The sequence below is a fragment of the Oncorhynchus mykiss genome, chromosome 17, assembly GCF_013265735.2.
Source record: "Oncorhynchus mykiss isolate Arlee chromosome 17, USDA_OmykA_1.1, whole genome shotgun sequence".
Classification (NCBI taxonomy): Eukaryota; Metazoa; Chordata; class Actinopteri; order Salmoniformes; family Salmonidae; genus Oncorhynchus; species Oncorhynchus mykiss.
The window spans coordinates 35,276,030-35,288,466 of NC_048581.1; the positions used below are offsets into that span (position 1 = coordinate 35,276,030).

A 12,437-nucleotide genomic window follows, 5' to 3' on the forward strand; every position below is an offset into this window, starting at 1 on the left:
GGCGAGAAAGTAGTCCAGAGGCTGGCAGGAGTCAAAACCGGAAAGACTATCAAAAAGAGAAAAACAAAAGGAGAATGGGAAAAACACACTGGTCGACTTGACTAACATACAAGATGAACTCGCACAGAGAGACAGGAAACACAGGGATAACTATACTGGGAAAATAAGTGACACCTGGAGGGGGTGTAAACAATCACAGGGACAAGTGAAACAGATCAGGGAATGATAGTATTCCAACCTAGGGACGCCACTTGGTGTCCTACCTGGGCACATACCTGGCTGAGCAGGTTGTCGGCGATGAGGGCCGGGTTCAAGATGTGTTTAGCAGGGACCCAGCACCTCTCCTCTGGGCCATAACCCCGTGGTTGAACCTTCAGGAGGAGTCTCACCGTTTACACTAGCTGGCCACCGATAATCCAGGGGGAGGGATGGGCTTGAAAACAAAAGACAAAAGGACAGTGAGACACAACACAGGCTTAATCCTACAAATGGAAGGTAGGGTGACTACGGAGGGTACGGGGTAACAATACGGACAGCAGTGGAACTCAGGACTCTAGAGATGGGTAAAGGACCAATGAACCGGAGAGACAGCTTGCGGGACTCTATCCGAAGGGGCAGATCCAGAGTGGAAAGTCATACCCTCAGCCCAATGTGGTAATGGGGAGCTGGGGTCCGGTGACGGTCCGCTTGTCGACGATACCTGGAGTTGGTCTTGAGAATAGCCGCCCTGGCTCTTCTCCAGGTACATGCACTGCGGCGTACAAACATCTGGACCGAGGGTATGCTGACCTCCTGCTCAGGAAAGAGTGGAGGCTAATACCCAATGGAGCACCTGAAAGGGGAGAGTCCCGTGGCAGAACTGGGAAGAGTGTTCCGGGCATACTCCACCCAGACCAGTTGACAGCTCAAGGTAGTGGGTTTGGTTGAGACCAGGCACCTTAAGGTGGTCTCCAGGTCTTGGTTGGCTCGCTCCGACTGACCGTTAGTTTGGGGAGAGGGATGAAATGGGCGGCCTTAGAGAACCGTTCGACTACCGTCAGAATGACAGTGTTGCCATCAGACTGAGGGAGCCCAGTGACAAAGTCCAGAGATATAGGAGACCAGGGACGATGAGGAACCAGTAGTGGCTGCAAAAGGCCAGTAGGAGCTTGCAGTTGAGTCTTGCTTTTGAGCACACAGTGCATGCAGTGACAAAGGCGTCAGGGACCATTGTGGGCCACCCGAAAGGTTGTCGAAGGCAGGCTAGTGTACGACGGGACCCTGGATGACACATCAACCTGGAGGAATGAGCCCATTCCAGGACCCGGGACCGGACTGGGTTAGGGACAAACAGCCGGTTAGCCGGGCCTCCTTCAGGTCCAGTCTAGGAGCGTTGAGCTTCGCGAACCAGATTCTCAATACCCCAATCCACAGTGGCAGCAAGGCATGAGGTAGGGAGAATGGTTTCAGAGGTCGAGGGTGTGGCAGAGGAACTGTATAGTTGGGAGAGAGCATCAGGCTTCACATTTTTATACCCTGGACGGTAGGAAATGGTAAAATTGAATCTGGTAAACAGGAGGGCCCACCGGGCCTACCTTGAGTTGAGGCGCTTGACTGAATGGAGATATTCCAAGTTTATGGTTGGTCCAGACCAGGAATGGCTACTCTGCTCCTTCCAGCCAGTGTCGCCACTCCTCCTACGCCATCTTCACCGTTGCAAACATCGTAGTTCCTCTCAGCAGGATGGAGACGATGGGACAGGAAAGCTTCTGGTCCTGGGCAGATCGCTGGGATAGGATGGCCCCCACAACATCCGAAGCATTCACTTCCACCACAAATTGACGCGAGGGATCCGGATGGATGAGGATGGGTGCTGTTGTGAACCGATGCTTCAGGTCCACAAAGGCTTTGTTGACAGCTGGAGACCATTTGAACGGTACCTTGGGGGAGGTGAGTGCCGAGAGTGGGGCCGCCAGGGTGCTGTAATCCCGAATGAACGGCGGTAGAAGTTTGCAAAACCAAGAAACTGTTGCAACTGCACCCTGGACATTGGTTGAGGCCAATCCACCACTGCTTTCACCTTTCCAGGATTCATCTGAACACTGCCCTCAGCAATGACACATCCCAGAAAGGTGATAGAAGAGTGGTGGAACTCACACTTCTCGGTTTTCACAAATAATTGGTTTTCCAGGAGGCGCTGAAGGACCTGTCTGACATGGAGTACATGTTCTTGGGAAGATCGGGAAAAAAAACAGGATGTCATCCAGGTAGACAAACAAACCGGTTTAGCACAATGATGTGCTTCGGGACATGTTAACCAAAGCCTGGAAGACAGGTGAGTCCAAATGGCATGGCCTGGTACTCATTATGTCCACTGGCTGTGTTGAAGGCTGTCTTCCACTCATCCCCCTCATGTATCCAAAACAGGTGGTAGGCATTCTGCAGGTCCAACTTGGAAAACATGGTAGCCCCTTGGAGAAGTTCAAATGCCGAGGACAGGTAGTGGGGGGTAACGATTTTTAACAGTGATATCGTTAAGTCCACAGTAGTCAATGCACGGGCGCAAGGTCTTGTCCTTCTTCACAAAGGACCCTGCACCGGCATGAGAAGCAGATGACCCCAGTGGCCAGAGACTCTGATATGTACTCCTCCATAGCAATGGTCTCTGGTCGGGACAGAGAGTACAACCGACCCCGAGGTGGTGTAGTGCCTGGGAGAAGATCAATGGCATAATCATAAGGACAGTGCGGGAGAAGGGAAGTAGCATGTGCCTTGCTAAACACTTCCAGGAGGTAATGGTATTCCGTGAGGATTACAGAGACATCCACAGTCTTGCTAACCTCCTAAGGAAGACGACTAGGGTAAGGCTGTGCTGCTTGAAGGCAGTGGGAATTGCAAAATGGGCTCCAACCCAGGATGGAGCTTGTGGTCCAGTCAATCACAGGATTGTGCTTTTGGAGACAGGAAAATTCCAAAACAACCGGAACATGGGGAGATGCAATGAGGAGGAACTGTAGTCTCACTGTGGTTACCAGAAACCCGTATTTGAACGGGCACAGTACTATGGGTGACTTCCCATATAGAGCGGCCATCCAGTGCCCTAGCATCCATGGGAACAGAGAGAGACTGAGTGGGAAAGTCTTGAAGCTGTCGTGGCATCCATAAAACATTCATCAGCCCCAGAGTCAATGAGCACTCGGATAGACTTAGATTGGTCTCCCCACAGCACAAGAGCAAAAAGGGATGTGCGGGTGATGGGAATTAGGGAACTCCCAGTCTGACTCACCATAGTACTGGTACCCACTAGAGACAAGGGTTTCCTAATATGGCAGGTAGCAATAAAATGTCCTGCCCCTCCATAATACAGACAGTTATTATTCATCCTCTGTGAGCGCTCCCAAACTGATAGCCTAGTTCTTCCCAACTGCATAGGCTCAGGAGTATCCAACTCACCCGTTGTAGATTCATGAGAGAGCTGGGCTGCCTTCGGAAACTTCCGGATTTCAAAGGAGGTGAACGCGCCATATGCACGAGTGTGCCCGAGACCAGACCCCCTCTCACTCTTGCGTTCCCTTGGACGTCCATCTATTTGAATGGTTAAGGCGATAAGAGAGTCGAGGTACGCCGGCAGTTCCTGAGCAGAAAAGTATCGAAAAAAGACTCCGGATTCCAGGCACTCTCGGCGGCCAACGTGCTAAACTTCACCGCGTAGTCTGCCACACTACGGGAGTTGACGTAAGTCAAGCAGTTTGCTGGCTGCCTTTCTCCCGATACCGGAGACTCAAACCTCTCACCTCTGCCACGAATTCCTCCAAATGACCGCAAATGGCAGATTGTTGTTCCCAAACTGCCGTAGCCCAAAAGAGTGCCCTTACCGACATTAGCGTAATTATATACGCTATCTTCGATCGGTCTGAAGAAAACGAAGATTGCTGTAGCTCAAAAATAAGCAAGCACTGAGAAAGAAAACCCTGGCACGTACCTGGATACCCTGAAAATCGCTCTGGAGGTGGTAAGTGGGGTTCATGGGGAGTCGGGATAGGCTGTACAAACTCAGCACGGATAAGGAAAAATAATGACTAGGTGATTGGGGTTGCAAACAGTCTGAGCTAACTCCCGGATTTTCTCCATAATAGCCTTTAACCTACGGTGGTGGCGTTCCGTCAAAGAACTGAGCCCTTCCAAAAGGCCCCGTAGCAACTCCTGATGTCTCCCAATGGTGGCTCCCTGCAGGGAGACAGCTTGGCAGAGCTGGTCCAAGTCTGCTGGGTCTGTCATGGCCAGTTCGTACTATCATGACACAGGGCGAGACCCAGCTGCAGACACAGGAGGCAGATGGTTGGGGTCTTACAATATTTATTAATCCAATAGGGTAAGGCAAGAGAATGGTCGTGGACAGGCATAAGGGTCAAAACCAGTCCAAAAGGTACCGAAGGGTCCAGAGACAGGCAGGACTCAAAACCATAAAGACTAGCGAAAAGGAGAACGGGGAAAAACAAATGGTTGACTTGACTAACATACAAGATGAACTGGCACAGAGAGACAGGAAACACAGGGATAAATACAATGGGGGAAATAAGCGACATCTGGAGGTGGTGGAGACAATCACAGGAACAGGTGAAACAGATCAGGGCCTGACAGCTCAAGCGTTTCGCTATACTTGCATTAACATCTGCTAACCATGTGTATGTGACCAATACAAATTGATTTGAAGTAGATTTTACAGGTGACATCAATAAGGGATCATAGTTTTCTCCTAGGTTCATCTGGGCAGTCTGTCATGTTTTGTGCACTCAGTGTTTATAAAAACATATACATCTTAATATTTTCTTTTTATTGGCCAGTCTGAGATATGGCTTTTTCTTAGCAACTCTGCCTAGAAGGCCTGCATCCCAGAGTCGCCTCTTCACTGTTGACGTTGAGACTGGTGTTTTGTGGGTACTATTTAATGAAGCAGCCAGTTGAGGACTTGTGATGCATCTGTTTCTCAAACTAGACACTAACTTACTTGTCCTCTTGCTCAGTTGTGCACTGGGACCTCCCACTCTTTCTATTCTGGTTAGAGCCAGTTTACACTGTTCTGTGAAGGGAGGGGAGTAGTACACAGCGTTGTACGAGATATTCAGTTTCTTGGCATTTCTCGCACGGAATTGCCTTAATTTCTCAGAACAAGAATAAACCGACTAGTTTCAGAAGAAAGTTATTTGTTTCTGGTCATTTTGAGCCTGTAATCGAACCAACAAATGCTGATGCTCCAGATGCTCAACTAGTCTAAAGAAGGCCAGTGTTATTGCTTCGTTAATGAGAACAACAGTTTTCAGCTGTGCTAACATAATTGCAAAAGGGTTTTCTAATGACCAATTAGCCTTTCAAAATTATAAACTTGGATTAGCTAACACAACTTGCCATTGGAATACAGGAGAGATGGTTGCGGATAATGGGCCTCTGTACGCCTATGTAGATATTCTACTAAAAATCAGTCATTTCCAGCTTCAATAGTCATTTACAACATTACTGTAGTCTGGCATTTTTTTATGGTGGTTTTGGAGCAGTGGCCTTTCAGGTTATGTCGATATAGGACTCGTTTTTACTGTGGATATAGATACTGTTGTACCTGTTTCCTCCAGCATCTTCACAAGGTCCTTTGCTGTTGTTCTGGGATTGGTTTGTACTTTTCGAACCAAAGTACGTTCATCTCTAGGAAACAGAACATGTCTCCTTCCTAAGCAGTATGACAGCTGCGGGGTCCCATGGTATTTATACTTGCGTACTATTGTTTGTACAGATGAACGTGGTACCTTCAGGCATTTGGAAATTGCTCCCAAAGATGAACCAGACTTGTGGAGGTCTACATTTCTTGGTCCTGGCTGATTTCTTTTGATTTTCCCACGATGTCAAGCAAAGAGGCACTGAGTTTGAAGGTAGGCCATGAAATACATCCACAGGTACACCTCCAATTGACTCAAATGATGTCAATTAGCCTATCAGAAGCTTCTAAAGCCATGACATAATTTTCTGGAATTTTCCAAGCTGTATGTAAACTTCTGACCCACTGGAATTATGATACAGTGAATATAAGTGAAATAATCTGTCTGTAAACAATTGTTGTAAAAATGACTTGTGTCATGCACAAAGTAGATTTGCCAAAACTTTAGTTTGTTAACAAGAAATTTGTGGAGTGATTGAAAAACGTGTTTTAATGCCTCCAACCTAAGTGTATGTAAACTTCCGACTTCAACTGTGTGTATATATATATATATATATATATATATATATATATATGCGCCAAAACACACATCACGACAAGAGAGACACCATAACACTACATAAGAGAGACCTGAGACAACAACATAGCATAGCAGCAACACAAAATGACAACAACATGGCAGCAGCACAGTTCATGGTACAAACATTATTGGGCACAGAAAACAGCACAAAGGGCAAGAAGGTAGAGACAACAATACATCACGCTAAGCAGCCACAACTGCCAGTAAGAGTGTCCATGATTGAGTCTTTGAATGAAGATATGGAGATAAAACGGTCCAGTTTGAGTGTTTTTTGCAGCTCGTTCCAGTCGCTAGCTGCAGCGAATTGAAAAAAGGAGCGACCCAGGGATGTGTGTCCTTGGGGACCTTTAACAGAATGTGACTGGCAGAACGGGTGTTGTATGTGGAGGATGAGGGCTGCAGTAGGTATCTTAGGGGGAAGCAGTACACATCCTGGTAATCCGTCTGGCCCTACGGCTTCCTCGGGAACAGGCTCCAATCCCCGTGATCTGCTTGAAGAGGAGACGGAGAAAGACGGGCCAAAAGTCCGGCTGCCTTCTGAGAATTTGTAGGCGATCGAATAAACTACCACTTCCCTCCATTCTGCTAGCAAATGTGTAATCTTTGGACAATAAAAGCGAAAGATTAAACTACCAACGGGACATTAAAAACTGTAACATCTTATGCTTCATGGAGTCGTGGCTGAACAACGACAACATCAACATACAGCTGGCTGGTTATACGATGTACCGGAGGATAGAACAGAGGAGTCCAGTAAGACAAGAGGTGGCTGCCTATGTATTTTTGTAAACAATAGCTGGTGCACGATATTTAAGGAAGTCTCGAGTTATTGCTCACCTGAGGTAGAGTATCTCATGATAAGCTGTAGTCCACACTACCTACCAAGAGTTTTCATCTATATTCCTTGTAGCTGTTTACATACCACCACAGTCAGATGCTGGCACTAAGACAGCAATGAATGAGCTGTGTTCCGCCATAAGCAATCAGGAAAACGCTCACACAGAGGCGGCGCTCCTATTAGCCGGGGACTTTAATGCATGGAAACTTAAATCCGTTTTTTCCAAATTTCTATCAGCATGTTAAATGTGCAACCAGAGGAAAAATAACTCTGGACCACCTTTACTCAACACACAGAGACGCATACAAAGCTCTCCCTCTCCTTCCATTTGGCAAATCTGTCCATTCTATCCTCCTGATTCCTGCTTAAAAGCAAAACTTAAAGCAGGAAGCACCAGTGGCTAGATCAATAAAAAAGTGGTCAGATGAAGTAGATGCTAAGCTACAGGACTGTTTTTGCCAGCACAGACTGGAATATGTTCCGGGATTCCTCCGATGGCATTGAGGAGTACACCACATCAGTCATTTGCTTCATCAATAAGTGCATCGACGACGTTGTCCCCACAGTGACCGTACGTACATACCCCAACCAGAAGCCATGGATTACAGGCAGCATCCCCACTGAGCTAAAGGCTACAGCTGCCGCTTTCAAGGAGCGGGATTCTAACCCGTAAGCTTATAAGAAATCCTGTTATGCACTCCGACGAACCATCAAACAGGCAAAGTGTCAATACAGGACTAAGATCGAATCATACTACACTGGCTCTGACACTCATCGGATGTCGCAGGGCTTGCAAACCATTACAGACTACAAGGGGAAGCACAGCCCAGAGCTGCCCAGTGACACGAGCATACCGGACGAGCTAAACTACTTCTATGCTCGCTTCAAGGAAAATAACACTGAAACATGCATGAGAGCACCAGCTTTTCCGGAAGACTGTGTGATCAACCTCTCCGCAGCCAAAGTGAGTAAGACATGATATCATTGACGTGACGTGCAAATGAAAGGTAGAAAACAGATCTCGCAGTTGTCACCATTCCAAACTGTTTTGTGCGGGTGCCCCGTGCCGCCCCCGGCAAGATGCCGCCCTGGGTTGCTGCCCATGTCGCCTGGACCTAAATCCGCCACCGCTTATGCTCCTTATGGTGCAATGGGACAACATTGGTAAAGTAAATGCTAACTGCAAGTCTGTTGACATGCAGGAATTTATGTCACAATCATCTTAGAGATGTCTTACCACACCAAAAAGTAGTTGTGTTGTGTTTGATTAGTAGGCCTGCAGTCGTCTCTCTCGCCTGACTTAGGTAGAACGAGCATCGAGTATGGCTTGCTTGATTAGCTCACTCTGAATCTGTGGATATAGTATTATGTCAGTAGATAGTCTATTCCAGTAAAGTGTTGCCATGTTTTTTTTCTTAATACAACTCTACTTTCTTCTCTACAAGAAAGGTCCAATGCCAGTACTCCTTGTTGTGTTTGGAAACCGATGATAATGATTAACTGGTGCCAAGAGTTTCCCGGTTCTACCTGGCCTGCTTGCCTAACTGTGTTTGCCTTACAATTGGGAGCAAACACATGTCAAGGATGTGTGCTGTGCTTTGAAGGTGTGTGTCTGCAGTTGGGTGTAGGTGAGGTATGTGTGTGTGTGTTGCAATGTGTATATTGTTACAGGTGTCTTTGCATGTGTGCTATGTGGATATGTATATAACTTGGGAATTCAGGTTCAATTAAATGTGATGGAACAAAGTTAAGTGTGTGTGTATATGGGTGTTGCAATGTGTATATTGTTACAGGTGTTTTTACATGTGGGCTATGTGGATATGCATAGTACTTGGGTATTCAGGTTCACTTAAATAGGAAGAAACCGAGTGAAGTGTGTGTGTGTGGGAGAGAGAGAGAGATAAATAGATACTGATGGAACAGTCCAACAGAAATAGATACGGAGACCTAGATTTGAGACTACAAATCCCAAAAGTCGGGTTTTATTGGACAGTCACGCCTCCTTTGTATCGTGCAGCCTAAAACTGTCCTCGCTACTTACCACAGCCATAAAGTCATAAACCCCCGCCAATTTCTACCATTATCTTTTTAAAATCTGAGTTTAAACCTAACCCTAAACTTATGTCTAACCCTAACCTTAAATTAAGACCAATATATATGTATTTATTTTCCATTATTTTTTTTGCGACATATTCACTTTGTGGCTGTGGTAACTAATTGAAACCCTAAAAATGACGTGGTAAGTTTAAATGCCTTTGACTGATCTCCCTCTACCCAATGAAATCGCTCTTTGAAATTAGTTTTTTGGGCAACGTGATGGCTTTTCGCCAGCTCAGAGAAAGTGCCACGACTCCACACTCAGCGGCTATTCAGAAAGAGTGAACATTGGTGGTCGCGGTAAGAGATTCTTAAAATATATATATAAAAAGTATGAATCATTTAAAAAGAATAGGAAATGGTCTTAACTGAGCGTAGTGTAAGGAACAGTTGTACCGTTGTAACCCAGCCTCGTACGAATAGACAAATGCATGTCGGAAAATGAATTGATAATTTTTCACATTGAGAGAAAAAAAAATATGTTCTTGAAACTTTGACTTCGGAACTATCATTACTTTTCATGATACAATGTTGCTTGATCTTTTCAGTGTGAAAGAATAGACAGTATTGATTAATGTTTGTGGAAGCCTAAGCCTACTTTTTACTCATTTTTGGTGCCCTATTCTGATTAACTGCATCTGTAGACCCAGACTAATATTTTTTTTTATATTACATAGTCTAACCAAGTGACGTCTCAAATATCATACGTTTGGCATTGAGATGCATTTCAATGGCTGTATTCATGGTATCGGGATAGCCTTATCTCCTGGCTCATATTCTTGAGTTAAAGGGCTCAACATCAAACACATTGAGATGCTGCGGTCAATGAGTGATCAATCAACGGGCTCTAATGATGGTTGTAGGCCGTCTCTGGAGGACACGTAGCTAAGGACACTGGACACGAGTTAAGTTTTCTTAGCTAGAGACGACGAAAACAAATTGTTCAGTTACATTTATTTCGTGTGGAGGGTATGCTAGATGTTTTAAAATGTAAAACACTACATAATGAAAATAAGGACCAGTATATAACATGGGCTATTGTAGCCCGGCCTGTGGTGAAACATTTTAACACTGCATAAACCTGTTCTCAATAATATTCTCTACAACGCTTTTAAATTATTAATTGTTTAACTAATGGGTAGCATATTTGAGGTACTGTAAGTTGTAAAGTTGTATGATGCCAATAAACTTTGTGAAACTGGCAAGTGGTCAAGTAGACTATAGGTAGAAACGTTAAGGCAACTGTACTCTTCTCGTTACATAACAAGAGGGGTACATCACAAGGGGTTAATTGTTTGTAGAGACACGTAGCCCCTTCTACACTCTCGAGAGTTCCGCATTATCTACAGTTAGGGTAAATGTCTGTAGTGTGTTTTGATACATTGGGCATTTTTACATTCGAATGATTAGCTTCAGATTGTTACACCAGATAATGTGATTTATCCAATGATTTTTGGTATCCATTACTGGGAGTTACAGGTTAGGTACTGTTTGGTGTAGTACAGATAATTTTCTACCATTGATTGAGACCGGTGGGTCCACCCCAAAGTATCATGATGACTCACCTGTCTTGATCTAAGAGAAGATTTGAAATGGACAAGATGGCGCGTACATATTTTTGGATTACTACATGGAGCAACATTTTTGTTTTAATAACAGAGCGTTTTCTAAATTCAAACCCACCATCTGCAACTGGACACGGACATTTTAGGAGATACATGTTTGGCCGAATCGAGAACGAAAATAGTATTGCAAAGTTAAGGATGGTCAAATTCTCCGTGCAACTCCCAATAATGGATACCAAAAATATTTAAATCACATTATCTGTTGTAACAACCTGTAGCTAGACACTGAACAGTGCACAACAATGTTTTGTTTTATAGCATTATTAGAATGACTAGTTGTTGCCTATTGCAAAACCGATAGATTGATCAGTGACTCTATTTATTTATAGGCTAATGTTGATGTAAATCAACAGTTTGCTCCTTTAGGAGTTTATTTCAGTTTGATCGAATATCTCCGAATCACCTTGTCAAGTCATTTTAAATTCAACACTAAAGCATTTTATCCCAAAGTATCAGTTTCAGAATGGATACCCAAATGCTTGTATTCCATAAGATTGCTACTATTGCTTTCCGATTGATTGAGTATTTGACTATTGAAGAGAGAAAGCATGGAAGTCTTCACTCGATTAGTCAGCATTTGTTTATGTCCGAAATGACACACTATTCCCTTGGTAGTGCACTACTGTTGAACGGAGGGCCCTGGTCAACTGTAGAGCACTACATAAGGAATAGGGTACCATTTGGTACACAAACATTATCTACTGTATAGAGTCAGCATTGCCTCTCATGCCTATGAGTAGCTGAAAGCCCACTCTTGAAGGAGTCCTTCTTCGGAATGGTTCCTGGTCAAGTAACTCATATTGAATTTGTGCAGTGCAACTGCGTACAGGTGTATCCTCTGCAAACTGGAGACGAAGTACATTTTTTTTTACATGAACGTAGATGGGAAAGGAGGGGATAAGCTTTTCTCAGACATCTGTTTTTCTTTAACCCTATTAGACGTTCAGGAGCTGGTCGTATAGCTATGGAAAGATTGTTGTTTTTAGCCAGCAAAATTTGGTCGACCTTTACCAATGTAGTGACCGGAATGTGTGAGACACATAGACCCTATCCCTATTTTTGCCCATCCTCAACATTATTCCCTCGACGTTAACATTTCATCGAAGACTCCTACCAAAACTGAAAAACAAGAAACTAAAAAGCCACTAAAACAAGACAGCCTAACTCTAAACTATAAGAATCTGGTTACTGTTATAAAATCTCAATAAATTCATCCATGGATAGGTAGGTGACTGTTAGATTAGGTTGATAATCAATTACTTAATTTTGAAAAGTATGCAAAGGATTACAGATTCAGTAAAATGTATATTTATTGTGATTAGTGCCTTTCGTGTGTCAGTCATCTCCTGCACCGCAGGGGACTAATAGCCTACTGGTATGAACTTCTCAACTTCTGCGAGACACTCATGTGTGCCATCTCTACTCCTGCTTGTGATTTTCCTATTTGACTGATCATTGTAATATATTAGATCAGTGAGCCAGCCAAAACATTTTTCTAAATAAATTAAGGCTTTTAAACAATAATACACATGAGCGAGCACATTTTTGGAAGTTTTGCTACCAGCATCAACTTAATTTTGTTTGTGTAACTCTTGTAAATATTCTGAAACA

The 12,437-nt window shown here is 44.4% G+C and overlaps 1 protein-coding gene across 5 annotated transcripts in view; it reads left to right on the plus strand.

Annotated features, from left to right (window-relative positions):
• The first annotated feature begins 3,966 nt into the window (after positions 1–3,966).
• The window catches only part of rrbp1b (ribosome binding protein 1b), a 31,821-nt gene continuing 23,350 nt past the window's right edge, over positions 3,967–12,437 (plus strand). The window contains exon 1 of one of the 5 annotated variants that reach the window (XM_036949791.1): positions 3,967–3,991. Coding sequence is in view for 3 of the 5 variants with exons in the window: in XM_036949792.1 (XP_036805687.1) it covers positions 5,871–5,900 (30 nt within the window). In the remaining 2 variants the exon portion in view is untranslated. Of the gene's footprint in view, positions 3,992–5,795; positions 5,901–9,349; positions 9,502–12,437 lie in introns of those variants that run through there. The other 4 variants (XM_036949792.1, XM_021568310.2, XM_036949790.1 and 1 more) reach the window with 4 other exon arrangements.